We start from the raw sequence: 18,057 nt of genomic DNA, 5'->3' as shown, positions 1-18,057 counted from the left end.
CCTGGAAGCGAGCTGGGCTGTGGCGGCGCCGTCCGAGTTCGGGCGCGGCCCGGCGGCGAGCGTTCCGGCGGCGACGAACGGCCCGGCCGCCGCGCGGGGAGAACGCGGGTCCTGCGGTGCCGCGGGTCGGGCCGGGTGCCGTCGGGGCAGAGGGAGGCGGCGGGGCCTCCCGAGGGAGCTTGGAGCCGACGGCCCGGCAGGAGCGATGGCAGCGCTGGGCAGGTCCTGTCAGGGCGTCCCCGCGGGTCCCGCGCTGGAGTTCCCGCAGGCCGCCGCCCCCGACCGCCTCGTCCCGCCCGGTGACGCCGCGGGCTGCGTGCAGATGGTGGGGAACGGCGGCGACGGCCGCGGCTCCTCCGGCGTGTGTCCGCCCGGCGGCTTCGACATCGCCTCGTTGGCCGCGCTCGGGAGTTACAACGAAGGCGTGGCCGTGCCGCCCGTGGGATCCTTCACGCACCCGCAGCAGAGCCACAGCCGGTGAGTGCGGAGCGGCCGGGAGCCCTGCGGATCCGCCGTAGTTCCCGGAGCGGTCGTGGTTTGTTTTGTTCCAGTATTGTGGTATCCGCACGTTAGGATCGCGTTGTTTGCTTCGCTGCCTTGAAGTCTGTCGCTGAGGGGTGAAGAAGGCTTCAAAAACGAGAGGAACGTGAGCGAATTTACGGAGACCTTGGTCACAGGCTCGAGGAATGGCTGAGGTTGGAGTGGAGCTCAGAGATCCCCCAGCCCTGCCGTGTGCTGGCTGCCCCCAGCTCAGGCTGCCCATCCACGGCCTGGGGCACCACAGCTCTGGGCAGCACTGCCAGGGCCTCACTGCCCCCTGAGCAAAGAATTGCTTCCTCACATCCAACCTCAATCTCCCCTCTTTAATTTTAAAGCCACTCCCCCCTGTCCTTTCACTATTAGACCATGCAAAAGTCACTCCTCTCTTGCCTGTAAGCACCCTGCAAGTACTGGAAGGCTGCAGTGAGGTCTCTCCGGAGCCTTCTCTTCTCCTGGCTGCTCTCAGTGGTTTCTCCCAGCCTGTACATGTATCTGGGATTGCCCCAACCCAACTGCAACACATTGCTCTTGGTTTTATTAAACATCAGTAGCTTCTCACATGCCCAATTTTTGAGCCTTCTAAGATAAGCTCTTAAAGTCTGATGCCTTTTAAAGGTCAGATTGCTTTTTGAAATATTTGAACACAACATTTTTACGTAAAGACACAATTCTGTCAAATTTTGCTGTTTGGTTACATTTCATTTGAGCATGTTGCCGTGAGATAACGTATGAAGAGGCCGAAGTTAGATCACACGCTGCTCCCTTTATCTTTTGCATGGTAGCACAGCTGGATTTGCCCCAGGTGAAAAAAATAACTAACATAAAGGAGAAGAAATGATCGGGCATTCTGTGCGGGGAGCTCAGCAATTACAGCCTTCCATGACTTTCTTTGGAACAGAATGGGCCTTTGAATCAGAAATTTCTGCTCCCTTACAGCTGGTGATGCACAGCAACTGTTGCTCTTAGCATTGTTCAGGCTGTGAGTGAAGTTTGAAAATCAGTGTCGCAGGAACATATTACATGTGCCAGCCAGTAACTGCTTCTCTCTGTTTTGCAGTGTCTCTGTTCGCTGTGGAAAGAAGCATAAGCTAGAAGAAGAGTCAGAAGGGTAAATTGAATTTGTGTTTTATATCCTGAAAAAAATTAATTTCAATAAGTATTTGAGCACATCTTATCTACAAAATACATAGGAATGGAACTGCTTCCATCGTTTCAGTGCGGAACTTCCACTGAATTGCACATGAGCCCAAACCCATTGCAGTTTCCTCATTAATTGTGTAGTACTGATTTTCTTGCGTGGGTACCCATGTTTTGATAAGAGCAATGTTGATGTATTCTTTTGTAGAGGTTTCCTTTTTGCAGTTTGTCAAGCTGGGTGAAACGTACATGGCTTTCTCTAATGCACTGTCCTGTAGAAAGCCACGTTTCTCTTTTGTAAAGGTCAATTGTAAACTTGTTTTGTTTCCTAGTTGTCCCGTGAAGAAGAAGAGACTGACAGGAGCCAAAAACTGCCCTCAGAATCCCAGCACTGAAGAGTGGATTCTCTGTGCAGGTCAGCAGGCAGCTGGGGAGGTAGCAACAAGTCAGTATGGTGGTAGCCATCCTGAAACTGCCATGTTAGAAATTCCCTGTGAAGAAATGGAGCAGACAATGGGGGAGCAGCAGTGCGAGGTTGCTCGCAGGAAGCTTCAGGAAATTGAGGACAGGTAAATGCAGGGATTGACTGGGTTGGCTTTACTAAGCTTTACCTTTTTTTGGTGGATATTAAGGGGTAAAACTAGCATTTACAGTAGTGTTACCTGGCTGCTGAGTCTGGGATGAACCTTTGGTGTGAGTGGTCTCTTTGTGAGCTGCCTGTGGTTTTCTGAGTGTTGTGGTTGATAATGTGATCTGAACTTGATGCAAGAAGAAGAGATGCTGAATAAGTAACAATCTCCTCAAAATCATCAACAGCATCAATATGCTGTGCTGGGTCTTAAGCATTTTTGTGTGTGTATCCAGAGCTCACATTTTTAATTTACATTGTCTATTCAGAATTGAGCTCAGCTTGCTGGGTTTTTTTCCTCCTCAACAAATCACAGCTTGTTCTATGATTAATACTAAAAATGCTTGGGTTAGGTATGAATTTGTAAGTGTACAGAATAGCATGAATCAGAGATCTTTCCTCATATGTAAGACTGAAGTCCATCTTGCTAACTATCAGGTGGTTTGGGATTGGGAAATGGGGTGGCTCTTATCAGTCCTCTACAGTCATGTAATAAATGTACTGTGCATTCTTGCCTTCCAAAGACTTTTGGGAATGTCATGTGTATGTATCAGTTGACAGCAGCTGAGCTGGTATTCCAAAATACTCCAGAATGTCTGCTGCAGACAGCTAGAGAAGCAAAGAAGTTATATAAATTTAAAAAGCAATTTTTTTTTAGATGAGTACTTAACATATGATGAATGAAAGGATGCGTTTTTCATGGGTAAATAAGAGCAGTCATTTTTCTTCTCTTGGCTACACCTGCATTACAAAGTATGTTTATGCCTCTCAGAGGGTAATTTCCCACCTTTCCCAGCTACTCTACTAAATTTTCTTTAAAACTTTTACCAAAAATAGAGGAGATGCCTCCAGTTTGATCTGGATTCCTCAACTTTTTGTACTGTTTTAATCTCAGATTGATGCAAAGTCTTTCAAGATTAAGAAATATGTTCAGTAGCTCTTGATTAATTCTCAGAATTAACAGATGGAGAACTGAGCAGGCAAAGTTACTGGGACTCACTTGCAGTAGGACTGAATTGTATGCTTTCCCCACAAGTGAATGTGGTTTATGTGTTCTTAGTGTCACTGTGCACTGCTGGACGATGCAAAGATAACAAAGCTAGCTCAGGTACCAGAAGCTGCTCGAGTGGCTTCTATGGTTGCAGTCGTTCTTAGGGTATGTTGGCCCAAGAGAGACTTGTGTGAACACGGCCCCGCTGCTTCTGGTACCCCAGCCTAGGCCAGATATCTGCACTGTGCAGTGCAGTGCACATGGATACAACTGTAGTCTGCAGTGGATGTGCCTGTTGAAAGTATGCTCAATAGTGTTTATTTCCCTCTTCCCCCTCCATTCCTAGGATAATTGATGAAGATGAGGAAGTTCATGCTGATGGAAATGTTAGCAATCTGCCCACTCTTATCCTGTCAGATACCCTTAAGAAAGGGATGAAGAGGGATTTTGGTGAAGTCCTGACAAAGAAAATAATAGAGTCTATGTAAGTTCTGGAGGAAATCACGGTGCTATGTAGCTAACACGTGCAAATGAAATGAGAGACACAGTCTTGTGTTTGTGGAGATGTCCTGAATTAGTGCATGATGCAGCCAGCATTGTGTAACAGAGCACAGAACATTGTGTTCACCTGGCCAAAAGCAGGAAAAACTGTCCTTGTGTAAAGCAGAATTAAGTGTAACTGCAGCAGTCATGAAGCTGTCTGTTTTGTAGCCCTGATTTGTACAGAGTGAAATACTTTGAATAAACGGTTATGTCCTCATTGTTACGTATGTGGGTTCCCCAGAGAAGGTCCTCAAGTGTGACCAACAGTGCTCATCGAGTTTGGTGGAAAACACAGGGTTAGAACTAAAGTAATGGAAGTAGTCAAGGAAAAGACAATTGGATAGGCAAAAAGCTGGAATGTGCATCCTGGAATACAGTTCCAGGCTAGCACAGTGCATGAAGATATTCACTGTCTTCTGCATTTAGCAGTTGTGATTGCAGAACTGTAATTTAACTGACACTCCATCCCTTCTAGGAGCCGTCCTTCTATGGAGCTGGTGCTTTGGAAACCACTTCCTGAATTTCTCACAGATAAACTGAAGCCTGTTTCTGTTAAGAACTTCAGGCAGCAGGGTACTGAAGGGTGTCAAGCTAAGCAGTCAACACCAAGAGCTGCTTTTGACCCACAGACTGAAACATTCCCTGAATCACAACAGACTGCCATGTCTCCAGATCCATATGCCAGTTTGGGAACCTCTGGATGTGCGGAAGAAGAAATGGAGCTGTAGATGCCAAATTGTAGACTGAAAGTGGTGACCTTGTGATGGTTTTTTTTGTTGCTGTTGTTGTTATTTTGATACCTTCTTTTCTTCTGGTTTGTGTGAATCTGAAGTTTGGTTACGTTTTTTTGTTTTCCTAGTAGCAATTGTAAGAACATGGATTGGCCAGACACAACTTTGGGCAACGTTCTAAAAAGATAATTCTGGTCTGTTCAATATTCTCATTTTTACTGAGAAGGCAACCCAGAGGCCTTTGCAACAAGGAAGCAGCTTTCCATCTTTGTTAATGTTGAAATTTCCTCCTAATGTCCTTGGAAAGGTTTAAAATCCAATTGACTGAATGTTACGGTGGCTTACGCCACGCTTGTCACTTACTGAGCCATTCAGACCGGTGCAAACGCTATGCTTGGTCAGTTACTTTTATTCACATTAGAGAAAGGTATTGAAAGGAAGACAAACTCCTGAGCAGTCAGAGACAGGAAAGTCACCCCAAAGTAGAAATACAGCTCTTCACACAATTGCTGTTTCATCTGCAGCTTGCACTTGATGTTAACTCCAATTGAAATGATACGTTGTGCAGCTTGGTAAGGAAGGAATGTTATGGCCGAGCAGAACCGTCCTGCTTTGTGGAAAGTAAAACTGGCTACTAATCTGGAAGGTATCTAACTACAGTCCTCTTTGGTTTATGGTCTCATAAATGTGGGGTTTTTAATGCCCCTCCTCTCCAGATGGCACAAAGTCTAGAGAGAAGTGGTTCCCAAGCCAACTGATGTGAGTCTTTATAAGCACTGAGCCAGGAGGTCGTTTCAAGGCAGCGTAACTTGATTAAATAAGAAATGTCCTTTATAGGTGGTATGGATCAGATAGAGGGAGCTGATTTTCTGAGGTAAAGGATGCCAAGGTAAATAAGTCCCAGACTTTGGATTGCTGACAGTGATGGTGAAGAAGATGCTTCTTGTTTGCATGAGGAAACCCGGATTTATGGGCTGAGCTAGAACATGCCATTAACATGATGCCACATAGTTCATACAGATACATGCCAAAAGAATTTTGTATCCTGCTTAGGGTGTTAAGGAATCCTCAGTGCACTATGGCTCACAGCTTTTCTCCATGCACACTACTTCTATTACACTCAAACAAGGTACAGAACATCATCTTCTAGTCTCGAGTCCTCAGCCTTTTCCAGAGAAACCAAAATTGAGGCTTTTCTTGAGAAAAATTCCTTTCCAAGTAATTGATTCTGTCTCTACATCCCAGTCTGTATTTGACATCCTGCTAGCATGAAGGAGCAAGTACACTGACCTCAGTAATGCAGCTGTCTGCATAAGAGAAATTATTAATCCTGTGCACAGCTAATTGATAATCCTTGTGGGTTTTTTAAATGTTTAAATAAGTCAGTTGAATGATTTTAAACTTCTGTTTTTGCAGTCATTCTTTTTTGGCTCAGAACAGCAGCCTTCTTGGAAAGTTATCCCTGTTAGTTAAATCCTATGTATATCTTGCTCTTCTTGTTGAAGGTTTTCTGACATTTGCTGTCTCTGGCTAAAATATTTCAGAGCTTCACTAAAAACATTCCAACGTTTGAATAGGTATTATGCTGAAAACTGCTATCTAAGTTACATTCTGGGACTTTGGAGAGCGTGTGCAGCTTTTTCTTGCTCTTATATCTATTTCAGAGTTACAAATCTCTTGCATGTAATGTGTAAAATTTCTTATGTATTATTATACTGTTGAACTTGCTGAAAATGTACAGCCTTTGACCTGCTGCTACATGGCTTGAGTATAAAGTAATGCAGCTTGGGGCAGGCTGTAGTCATTGCGGGTAGCAAACGTGGTGCCTCTAAATATCTATTTTTTTGAGGTTGCAGGGTTGTATGAAAGCTCAAGATTGGGACTGACTTGCTGATAGCTCTGATGCTAAATAAATGGAAAAGGAAGGATAACAATTCCAAAAACGTGATGAAAACATCAAATTTTGGCATAGGGTACAAAAAAACTGAGAAGCCAAACTGTGAGATCCAGACAGCTTCCTCCCTACTCAAAATACTGAATGGGCAAATGGTCCATCAAATTAACAAGCATTGACCTCTGTTATTCTGCCACTGAAAGAATCTACTGGCAGACTATTGACAAAGACATGAGATGGGAAAGAACTGCATCCAGTGCATTTGCTTTAGATTTATGTTAGAATTTGTCTAAGTTATTTATGCTGTTACTAGGAGAGAAGAGGGCTGAAGTGCTGGTGGGGGAGGTAAAGAGCAGGGGTAGAAGTAGGAACCAGTTATTTAGGACTGAACAAAATCATTGCTCTAGTAACCTCTAGTAACCGGTGAGGACAAACTACCAGGGACTTTCACACTTCTGTATTTATAAGAGTTTGATTTGTTGTTGCCTTCCTTCAGAGCCTTTATTAACTCTGTTTGTGAGGAAGATAGAAACATGATGCAGTATTAGGAAAAAGTGGAAAAAGTTTTATTTTGAAATATGGAAGATCTGATTTTGGTCTGTCTGCTCCTGGGGCCAAATCACCATTTGTATGTGAGTTTTTCAATAAATTTTCTAAAGTATTTTTAGATGGTGCAATTAATCCTTAGTAGTATGAACAACATCAAAGCAGTATGGTAAGCAGGTACACCAGGTACACCAGGTACACCAGGTACACCAGGTACACCAGGTACACCAGGTACACCAGGTACACCAGGTACACCAGGTACACCAGGTACACCAGGTACACGCTCACTAGACTCATCTGGTAGATGTCAGTGCTGGCAAAAATTCTGAGCTCTCTGAAGCTTCCAGATACCCAACATGAAATGTGTGCTTTCTGGGGAGCAAGCCCAGTAAATCCCACCAGCCTGTATCAGAACCCACACTGACAATAAGGCTCAATAAGCCGTGCCATGAAACACCTACAGCTGCAAAGACAAAAAGAGGGAACAAGATGGCATAAGCAGTGCTCCACTTTTGTCTGCTCTGTCCTAACAAATTTTGGGTGTAAATTTAAACTGTCCATTTCCAAATGCAATGGGAATGTGAGCAGTGGACACCAAGTTTTTAAAAGCCTAACATTTGTGGCTCATTGAGATGCGTTTCGATCTCTGCACTAAGTGGAAATAACAAGCAGTCTATATCCATGTCACTGGGTGGCAGTGTTGCTGCTACTTTAATTAAGTTAATTAAGCTGTGCAGTAACAGAGTTAAAGCTGTACTCAACAGCAAGAACTGAGTACTGTTTACTTCATTTCACATGACCTTTGCAGTTCATCCCATGGGTATTCACTAACAGTACTGCAACTGCTGAAGCATCATAGGTCAGCACAGGTCCAGCCTCCAGACATCAATCACAAGAGCAGCTACAGGCACCTGTGCAGCTTGAGGTACAAGTGCAGAAAGACCCACTGTCCAGAAACACCTACCGAGTTCAAAGCTTCCCAGATAGTCCCTCCCCCCCCACTGACATACAAGGCAAGAAATGAGCTGCATTGCACTTTAATTGCACCAATGTAGTTAAATAAAATGGAGAAAGCAACTCTACATAGCCAACAGAAAACAAGCATTTACACAGTAAATCTGTAAAATGTACAGACCATTTAGTTTTAACCCAGCTGTCTAAACACAGATGTCCCAATGAAGCTTTTAGAGTTAAAGAAGAGTACTTTGATTTTCAGGTTCATTCCAAGTTGCCAAGTTACTGAGAAATTAAGATTTTCTCCTAAGAGAACACTGAATGGGAGCAGTGAGGGGACAAAAACCCCATTTGTTTTTGTTTTTTTTTTTTCTTCTTACCAGTAGAAATGAATGGCCATCACTACATCTACCAGCATTCATAGGAAGAAATAAGCAACACTTTTCTGCATACAATCAATTTCACCCCCTGCACCCCCAGAAGGGCATATCCTGTTACCCTGCCAGGAGATAACCAGGGACAATTAACACTACCAAGTTAGACACTGATCAGTTGAGGAAAGAGTTCACTGGCAAAGCTATCCTCCCAAGTATGGTCAGTGTCAAGAGGAGAGGGCATGTCACTGAAGGGTGACAGGGATCCTTCATATCCAGAGTCACTACCAGCATCCAGCAGATAGCTTGAGGCTGCAAAGCTATGATGAGAGGGAAGCAGATGAGAGATACCCAGCTCAGGCATTAAGCTGTCTACAGGCTCCTCTTTCACAGACACTGGGACCTCAGCAATAGCTTTGTCTTCAGGCGGAGAGAGAGACACTTCCTCAATTTTCACAAGCATATTGGTTTCATTGCCCATCTTAACAGGAAACTCCAGCATTAAGGGTTTTGTGTACACATGATCAAACCTTATGAGTTCATTAATGGCCTCCAGCTTAGCTGATGGGGACCCCAGAGAGGGAGAGGGGGAGGTCGGTATGGAATTTGTTTCTCCACACATCTCTTCCTCCAGCTTCTCCAGGCTGGATGATTCTGAATCAGCACATTTGAGAAACATTTCTGGGTCCAGAACGTCCAGTAATCCGAACAGGAGATCAGACTGCAGAATAAAATACTGTTTTAGAAAGACAGCTTACCACTGTAACATAACAACACATTCACTGTGGCATAAGTTCACCTTCATCTGAAAAGAAAGATACACTAACATCACCACACAACCGCAGTTTTACCAAGAGCAACTGTCAGTTCCTGATACTGGTAGGACAGTCACTGATCAGAACTACTTTGTTCATTAACTCCAGGGAATAGAGATTTCTTAACTCCACGCTGACTGCATATTAATACATCCTCAGTATCTTCAGACTCTTCACATACCAACACCACAGTACTTACTGGCTCTAAGGAGTTCAAGAACCAGGCACAGGCAGATCTGCCCATGACCAAAAGTATGGTAGTTTTTAGAGTCTTCAGGATAGGAAGAAATCCATACCCAATTATCTTCAAGCTCCAACTAAGCGTAGTCATCAACAACCAAGCTTGTTTTCAAGAAGTTACAGTATGTCATCAGCATTTGTATGCATTTGCTGTATAAGCTAGAAGACTGTCCAGGCAGTATTTTTTAAAGAGTAACAGAAATTGAACTTGTTGAAATTGCATTAACATCTCCTGGACTCATAGGGTCCCATTTGGACTTGAACCACAAGTAGGGTATTCCAAAGCTTAATAAACAAACTGTCAAAGATCAGAGACTTCATATTAAAAAGCTCTGAAGCAAGTTCTTAGACTACTCAGGACAGGAGCAGATGCTCACCTCAGAATCTGAAGAGTCACTGCCATCAGAATCCATGTGGAGGTTGTCAGAAATGGTGACAGCTGGGCCTGCACCTGCTGCAGAGGAACACGTAGTCTGAGTGCTGCGGACTCAGCGGACCCGGTCACCAACCTGATGTCATCCACCTGGGATTCCTTCACAACCTGCACGAGGAAAAAGCCCCATTAGCCACAAGCGTTCTGGCAGGCAAGACGGCACCCTCAAGATCATGCACTTCTGCAAACACTTCCATTAGGTTCTTTGCTTATTGTGCAATGTTTGATAAAGTGAAACCACTTTCTACAGTGGCTCAAGCCTCCCCACCCCTGGAAATCCACCTTGCTCACCACTGCTGTTTTGAGACATGCACAGGTGACTGGAACTGCTTTCTTTCCATCCCTGGAGGTGCCCGAGGCCACGGATGGGCCGTGGGCAGCCAGCTGAAGTGAGTCTGGCTGATCTTTACAGTTCCCCCCGAGCTCAAGCGCTGTACGTTCCTACACTACGCACAGAACAGCCACGCACCCAGCCGCCGCTCCTCGCCGCCCACAGCGCCTGCTCAGCACCCAGCCGCTCCCGGCAGCTCCGCTCCGCCCCACGGCGACCTCAAGGATCGGCACCGCCGGACTCTGCCCCGCCGGGGGCTGCGGGCACTCACCGTAGACTCGCACTCCGGCTCCGTTTTCAAAGCGTCCAAGCCCAGGCGGCAGCGGAGCTCCTGGTTCTCCAAGGAGAGGCTGCCTGTCTGTTCCCGCAGCCGTTGGTTCTCCCTCAGCAACCGTTGGTTCTGCGAATACCGGCGCGCGGTCAGATCGCGTCCCGCAGCCGCCCCGCATCCCCCGGCCCGGCGCTCACCTCCTCCTCCAGCTCCACCACCTGTTGCTCCAGCTCCGTCATCCGCGCTTTCTTCCTGTCCCTGGCGCTTTGAGCCGCCACGCGGTTCTTCAGCTTCCTGCGGGGCGCATTGGGGGCACGTTGCGGACACATTGCGGTCACGGTCGGCGGCTCCGCAGCCCCCCCCCCAGCCCACCGCCGCCCCCCACTCACCTGCGCAGCGCCTTCTCCTCGGGGCTCAGGTGGGTGAGGCGCTGCCGCTTGCGGGCCGGCGGCGGAGCCTCCGCGGAGCCGGGAGCCGCCCCCGCGGGCAGCACAACTGACAGGCGGCGGCCCGCTGCGGAGTCGGCCGCATCGCCGGGAAAAAGAAGCAGCCGCGGGGCTCCGCGCAGCGCCGCCATCACCGCTCCGCCGGTACAGGTCGAGCGGCACTCCGCCGGCACGGCCGCCCCGCCCGGATTTCTACGGTCGTGGCTCTCCCTGATTGGTTGAGGCGGAGTGACGTGCGGCGCCGCGAGGGCAGCGATTGGCTGCGGGAGAGAGCGAGGCCGGGGCGGATTGCATCAGACTGTGGGGGAGGGGTTGGCGCGTGGCGGGGTTGGGGGGCGGCGCGGCGCGCGGGGTTTTGTGCGGTGCTCAGTAAAACCCGACCGCCGCTGCACGGGGTGCCGGTGTGCGCTTGGACTGTAAGGGGGGCTGTTCTCACGTGCGCTGTTAACGTCTGGTATAAGGAAGGCGCGGACCCGGCAGTCCAGCCTTGTTGGAAATGGAAAAGAGGAGTTCAATTAAGCTGGCCTTGAGCTGAGACTCGCTTTCACCGGCACTGCCCCGTCCTTGGAGGTGCCCGAGGCCATGGATGGGCATGCATGCTGGGGCAGCCAGCATATGGCAGGGCGGGGGGGGGGTGTCTCTGAGATCCTCTCTAACATCTGTGATTCTGTGCTTTCAGAACGCTTTAATTCTGATTTCTGCCTTTTTGGTTTTCTTTTGTTTTGCCATCTTGCTGTTCACACATTCCTCTATATATATATATATTCAGTTATTGCATTCAAGCCTGTGATCCACATATCAGTGATTACTTCGGAGGGATTCTTACCAGACTTGTAGAAATATCACAGAATAGCCGGGAATGGAAGGGACCCCGAAGGCCGTCTGCTCCCAGTGCCTGCAGTGCACAGGGACACCCACAGCTCCAGCAGTGCTCACAGCGCCGTGCCCTGAGCGTGGCTGTGTGCAGGGATGGGGCAGCACCAGTTCTCTGGGCACCCTGTGCAGTGCCTCACTGCCCCGTTGTAAACAAGTTCTTCCTTGTATCCAATCTAAATCTCCCTTCTTTTAGTTTGAAACCATTTCCCCTTCTGCTATCACATAGATCCTGCTAAGGGCCCTACCCCTTCTTTCCTACAGCCCCTCTTTAGATCTGTAGTTTATCACCACGATCTGAGGATGTGCCAATGAGGATACTGTTGGCTGTCCTGCCAGAAACAACATTAGTTCCTGCCAACAGCTTTTATGTGGTGTGTTCCAGGTGGCCGACCTACCAAAGGAAATTGTTCTGTTTAACAAAGGTGGAGAGGCTTTCCCCTTGTGTAACATCAGATAGGGAAAGAAACATGAGTCGAATGTTATCTACATGTGAAAAAGGGGGCACAGAGGAGGTAAAGAAAATGAGAGTATACAGAGAAAAGATAATTTGACTAATAGACTTAGTCTGAGAAAGAACATGTTTGCCCAGTGTGTGTCTAGAAACACTTGGAAAGTGGCCTAGGGCCTCCAGCTCATGTCAACAGCTGGCATATTCCCAGATCTGTTTCAGTAGCTGATTAAAGAGAAAGGAAACTGTTCTGCAGCCCAAAGCAAGGTTATTCTGAACTTGTAATGTTTGTAATTATCTTTCTGTTCGTTTTACTTATTCTTACATTCCGTCAACACACGCTGAGATGGAAGAGTGCATCTCTCAAAATATGAGTCCTCTCTGTCTTCAGGTGAAAAATCACCATTGCCTTTCTAAAGGAGACTGCTAACCTGGCTGCTGAGTTTGTCAGCTGGGCAGGGAACACTTCAGCCCTATGCCTAAGTTTGCTGGGGTAGCACTGGTAGCACTGTTACTGGAAGATGCCTCATTTTAACATCTTCCCAGATTTGATTAAGCTCTTGACCCTAGAAAAGGACGGAGTTGTGTGCTGTGAGTGCTCTTTAGAAGTGCTGTTGCTGGAGAGGAATTGTGTCCACCTATACACATGGATACATGATGGTATGTTTGTGGTGGTAATTACAAGCAAAAGGAAAAAGCAGTGTACTCGCATGAGATGGAAACTATGAGTGCAGCTTTAGGGGAATGTTGCAGAATGAGTTTGGACAATACAAGAGAGGGAACTTGTTATTGCCCTGCTGTCCCATTGAGCTGACAGCTTGTGTTTTCATTCTCAGTAAATATTTGATGTGTTGAGTGAGCTCTGAGGAGAGCAGCCAGCTGTTGAACTCTCACACACCTAAAAGCTCCTGTTCCAGTAAATTCTCCTGTTTGCACATCCTGATTCAGAACTGGAGCCTCTTCTTGGAAAATGCTCCAGGAAGTAAACAACTGCACTCAGTAAAACCTGATGGCTGCCTCCTGCTGGTAAGGCCTGGCAATGGGGCAGTGCCTCCTTCTGACAGAAAACAGCTTCTGCTATTTCTTAGGCTTCCCTCCCTGCATTTTGGGATTCCCCTGGAAATTCATAGGCTCTGAGAGTGCTGGCAGCTTTCTTGTTTTGTCAGGGCACGGGGCTGTGAGCACTGATGGAGCTGTGGGTGTCCCTGTGCATTGCAGGCAATGGGAACACATGGCCCTTGGGGGTCCCTTCCCAAACCCTTCTGTGAATCTATGATTCTACTTCTGGCAGAATGAAGAGGTACTGTTTCCAAGGACCAGTCTGGATGTTCATCCTGTTTCCACTTGTCCTTACAGAATGTGGTATATAGTAACCATTTCTTTATTTCTTAGTGCTCTTTTCTCTTTCTTTGCTTCCGTGTGCTGCTGTGCCCATGTTTTGAGGTGGGCCCTGAAGGCTCACTACACGGTGCATATCTGCCCTGTCTTGCATCTCTCACGTCAGCTTGTACTGCACATCAGACAGGAGTTTGCAGTGACATTCGAGTGCACAAAACAAAAGGCCGTGGGAGACATCTTTAACTGGAACGAATGTCTCCAGAGAAGTCTTGTCTGGTGTCGCACCTTCCTGGGGCGTTCTCCGGGGGCAGAGCAGCTCCTCGGGTACGGGAGGACATCTGCTGGCTGCTGTGCCGCGGTGCAGCCGCTGCCGGAGGCGGTGCGATGGGAGAGAAGGGTCTGAAGTTTCGTTTAAGGATTACTTCAATGCAAAACAACCTTCTCGCTCAGATAAGAGTCCAGGAAGCCTCCCTGGTCATCAGAAGAACCTTCTGCTGCTGGTGTTCAATTGCTTCTGATAGCCATGTTAAGCTAAGGTAGATGTTAGTGTGCTGCATAGCATGAAGATGGTATGTCCTGAATTCCGCTATGGTTGTTTAATATACAAGGGGGGACCTCTGAAACACTAACTTAAATTTGAGTATCAGAACAGCCCAGGATTCCAAACTAAATACTAAATGAATATCTGCATTGTAGGAGGAAGATGTTAAGTCAACAAGACTCTCCTCTCCTCTCCTCTCCTCTCCTCTCCTCTCCTCTCCTCTCCTCTCCTCTCCTCTCCTCTCCTCTCCTCTCCTCTCCTCTCCTCTCCTCTCCTCTCCTCTCCTCTCCTCTCCTCTCCTCTCCTCTCCTCTCCCCTCAGTGATGTATACCGGGCAGTGAATGGGAAAACCAATCTCTACAACCTTCTATGTGGGTTCAGTATTACCCACGAATACTCGACTTGCAGCCCAAAAATGAAAAGGTCATCGCTCACCAGTGGGGGGAGACAGTCACTGGATTCTGCAGTGACAGGTTGCCGTCTCCCTTGTGACTGTATTTCCCACTGAAATGTGCCGTGCTGCATTATTTGGTGTTATTTGGTGTCACTTTGAATTATAAATCATAGGAGTGAGAAAACGGCTTTCTTACATCTGAGCAGATCCTTTCTGTATATTTTCTGTTCTCTTTGCAAAGCGAATGGAGGATGAACTATGCTCTGTGCAGGGTCTGGCTGATACTGGAGGTAATCAGACGGAAATTCCAAATTCACAGCAACTGAAGTAAACTTTTAATCCATACTCATGGATTAACGTCTTTATTTCTTTGAGAAAAGATCATGTTTTCCTTTGCTTTCAATATATGTGTTCTTAATGTCACTGCCCTCAATGCCTCCCTGCTACAACCTGACTTCTCTTCCCTATGTTTCACATTCCTTAAACATCCCTATCAAGCAAAAGACAACATATGCTGTGGCCAATCTGCTGCTGCACACATACTTTTTTTCCTGGCTACTGTCACACAGAATGTGTAACAGCTGAACACCACCCCTGACCCCCCCATTAAAGGATGCAGTTCTGTTTACATGCACTCACATTTACTTATGTCCTTTCCTAGTCACAGCCCCCTTAAAATGCAAATAGAGTCACACAAGCTTCATGTTAATTAAATGAGATGCGCTCAAATTGATTATTTTGTTTTAAAAGTGTAAAACCAATAACAGACTGTTCTTTGGACAGCAGAATTGAAGAGGGTTGGGTTTTTAGGCGTTTCTGCTTCCTTTGCTTCCCATGTCTCCTGCACACCCTGGTGAGTGCTGCTGCAGTACCCAGAGGCAGCAGCCTCTGATTTTCACAATGTTTGCAAGAATGTACAGTCTTAAGACCTCTGTTCTGCCCTTAAGCTTCGTTAAAATTAGCTGATGTGTTCAGAAGAGTGACAGGGCTGGCAGGCAGATAGCGTATGTTTAATTTCATTATGAAATGAGGCTAAAAGAGGCTCTAGAAGGGGTTCTCCTGTGTGCTGTACTTGTGGTTGACTGCACAGTTTTGGCAGAAGGCAGCTTTCAGACATCTCCAGCCAAATGTGTTTTCAAGGGTAGGGACAGCAAGACCAGGGCAGCTCGATTCCTGCCCGGTTTAGTAGTGAGAAGGGCTGGTGGTCACAGTGTGAGGATGCTCAGTGCTGGGTTTTCCTCTTGTCTGATGTGCAGAGCTGCACATTCTACACAATATTGCAGCCCTGTTCCCAGACTTGAGCTTTTTTCTCAGCATGGGGGTATGTGAGCACTTCACTGACATTGTTTTCCATCAGTGTGGGAGGAGGGCTCTATAATACCTAGTTATTTGCATGGGAAATAAGATGTAGGAAGTTTAGTGTCAAAAGCACCCACTGGTGCTGGTTGCCCTCTTCTCAGGGCATTCTTTTTCAGACCATTTGGCATTATATCTCATTTCATTATGCTCAAATCAAAGCTCTTATTGACCTCAGCTGCAGTTATAAATGCTTGAGGCTTCTGTGTGTCAGATCCCAAGCCTCAGTTAGCTATGTAGGGAAAAAAAAAAGGAAACATAACTGAAGTATTATGGCAAACTGAACTGGGAGCCATAATGCTGCTAGCTGGGAAGAAAGCCAGTTAGAAATATTTGATTGCTTTAGTGTTAGACAGTCCATTCTTTTCCTGCAATCTCCTGCTTGGATTTCTGCCCAAGTCAGGGAAACTTTGTGACCTGAGACTCAGTGCCTCATGTCACTCCTCGCTGTGTGACTGTGGGGCTATGGCGAAGGCAATATTGCTGTGCCTGCAGACCACAGCTATGGATAGTTTTGGAAGTCTATTTAATTATAAACAGAAGCAGGAGTTCTATCTATCTATCTATCTATCTATCTATCTATCTATCTATCTATCTATCTATCTATCTAATTTTCACTATACTTCAATTATTTTTATCTACACTGGGATGGATGCTCCTGTGAAGGCAAAAGCGTGCCCAGGTAACAGAAGACTTTCTCAGTACAAGTGGGCCGGGTACAAGATTTCTTTTAAACTATCCAATCTAAATGCACCCTATTTTACACATATATATTTAAATCTGAAGTCTTACTAATCTCTCAATGGTGTAGTATTTGTGTGATCTTTAAAGATGAAATAGAAGAGAGAGGAAAAGGAAAAAATAGATCTCTAGCATTCACAGATGCCTACTGAATTCTTAAGGACACTTGGGGTGCCTTGACCTACAACTTACAACTTAAGCAGCTTACATTTACTAATAGGACATTCATTGGAAGAGCCTGATTACAGTGGCACGAGGACCTTTTTACAGGAAGAAAAATATTTGGTGAAGAATCTCAAACGTGACACACAAGGCTTAAAAACCTCCCAGTTATTGGAAATTAAAACCAATTCAAACAAAAACAAATGGAAATAAAATAGAAGAGAGGTCTGTGAAATGTTATAGTGCCATAAATGGGTCAGATGAGTGCCAGGAAGTGGTTACAAAAACCCAGTTGTTTTTAATGGTGACTTGATCTCAAAACCATGATTGATCAAGTCCAGTTCTGATGCAGGAAGCAGTGGTTTGGGGGATTGGTGGAGTAGGTGGTTGTCCTTCAGCAGCTGATGGCTTCCTGTTCTCTTCTTCTTCTTCCTTTCCCCGAGAAGCAAGAAACTCCCAGGCTATAGGAAGGTCCTCAGGCACAGATCTACCCTTTGGCTCAGGGAAGTTGGCATGCAGGAAGACCATTTATGACAGTGCTGGAGAACTGAACTATCCCAAGTATTTTCCATGGGATACAATACCCTACTTAAGACTTTAGGAAAGGACTTTTTGAAACAAGTTAAGGGGTGGGAAGAGCGAGGCACCTGTGGGGCGGCAAGAGGGAACCACAGGCTTTGTTTCTCTGTTTCTTCATTTTACGGACCTGTACTCATTAGAGAGAAGAGGAACGGAAGGACACGGAGCATGCAGATCCTCTTTTCAACTCCCAAAGGAATGAGAAGACAGCAGGTCTAGATATCACTGGCCTAATCCACAGAGGAGGTAACAGAAACCCACTCGTCACAGTAACAATGACCCCTGCATTCATCTCACCTTTTGCTGCAGATTGCAAGACCGAGTACCCGACTCTGGGAGCAGTCTTCCAGAGTTCTCCTTTGTTTAATCTCTTAAAGTCAGTTACGATGTAGCAAACAGTATGTTATCCAAACACCAGCCATTGATACACAGGTAAAGAAAACCAAGGGGAAGCGGTTTGCAGGAAAGACGTTTTTATTCAGTGCACTAGATGCTCATTTCTGGCATCCTAATGGAACACAACTTTATAATATTCTTAAAATCACGTTGACCGCATCTGTTTGCTTACTGCTTTCTCTGCTGTGACCAGGCCCCAGCACTGCAGTGATGCCTCTTCCAGCTGCCTTTCTGTGCATTTGGTAGGTTTGGCCACCTTTGATTCACTGTAACAAATTCACACTCAATGAAGAAACCTTAACAGTTTTAAGCCAATGCTGCTAAGGATCCGGTTATCCTGTCTTATAAGCTC

At 46.4% G+C, this 18,057-nt stretch overlaps 2 protein-coding genes across 5 annotated transcripts; one reads left to right on the top strand and one right to left on the bottom strand.

Moving 5' to 3' along the window:
- Positions 1-2: 2 nt before the first annotated feature.
- On the top strand, positions 3-4,759 carry CCDC117 (coiled-coil domain containing 117). Of its 2 annotated transcripts, XM_052689485.1 has the most exons (5): positions 3-477; positions 1,598-1,648; positions 2,010-2,246; positions 3,643-3,780; positions 4,315-4,759. In XM_052689485.1, the coding sequence occupies exons 1-5, from the start codon at positions 206-208 to the stop codon at positions 4,565-4,567; spliced, it is 951 nt and encodes a 316-aa protein (XP_052545445.1). In that variant the 5' UTR covers positions 3-205; the 3' UTR covers positions 4,568-4,759. The 2 variants fall into 2 exon arrangements, with proteins under 2 accessions (XP_052545445.1, XP_052545447.1); XM_052689487.1 differs by lacking the exon at positions 3,643-3,780 and having other exon boundaries at positions 12-477.
- Positions 4,760-7,688: 2,929 nt separating this feature from the next.
- Positions 7,689-11,051, bottom strand: XBP1 (X-box binding protein 1). Of its 3 annotated transcripts, none has more exons than XM_052689490.1 (5): positions 10,818-11,051; positions 10,626-10,722; positions 10,419-10,557; positions 9,771-9,880; positions 7,689-9,059 (listed from the first exon to the last, which is right to left on the bottom strand). In XM_052689490.1, the coding sequence occupies exons 1-5, from the start codon at positions 11,003-11,005 to the stop codon at positions 8,502-8,504; spliced, it is 1,092 nt and encodes a 363-aa protein (XP_052545450.1). In that variant the 5' UTR covers positions 11,006-11,051; the 3' UTR covers positions 7,689-8,501. The 3 variants fall into 3 exon arrangements, with proteins under 3 accessions (XP_052545450.1, XP_052545449.1, XP_052545448.1); XM_052689489.1 differs by having other exon boundaries at positions 8,789-9,059; positions 9,771-9,847; positions 10,429-10,557; XM_052689488.1 differs by having other exon boundaries at positions 8,789-9,059; positions 9,771-9,934; positions 10,429-10,557; positions 10,818-11,050.
- Between the last annotated feature and the right edge of the window lie 7,006 nt (positions 11,052-18,057).

This window comes from Tympanuchus pallidicinctus, unplaced genomic scaffold, assembly GCF_026119805.1.
Source record: "Tympanuchus pallidicinctus isolate F22 unplaced genomic scaffold, pur_lepc_1.0 scaffold25, whole genome shotgun sequence".
In the NCBI taxonomy this organism is placed as follows: Eukaryota; Metazoa; Chordata; class Aves; order Galliformes; family Phasianidae; genus Tympanuchus; species Tympanuchus pallidicinctus.
Note: the sequence above shows the minus strand (reverse complement) of the source record. Positions and strands in the feature narration are given on the sequence as shown.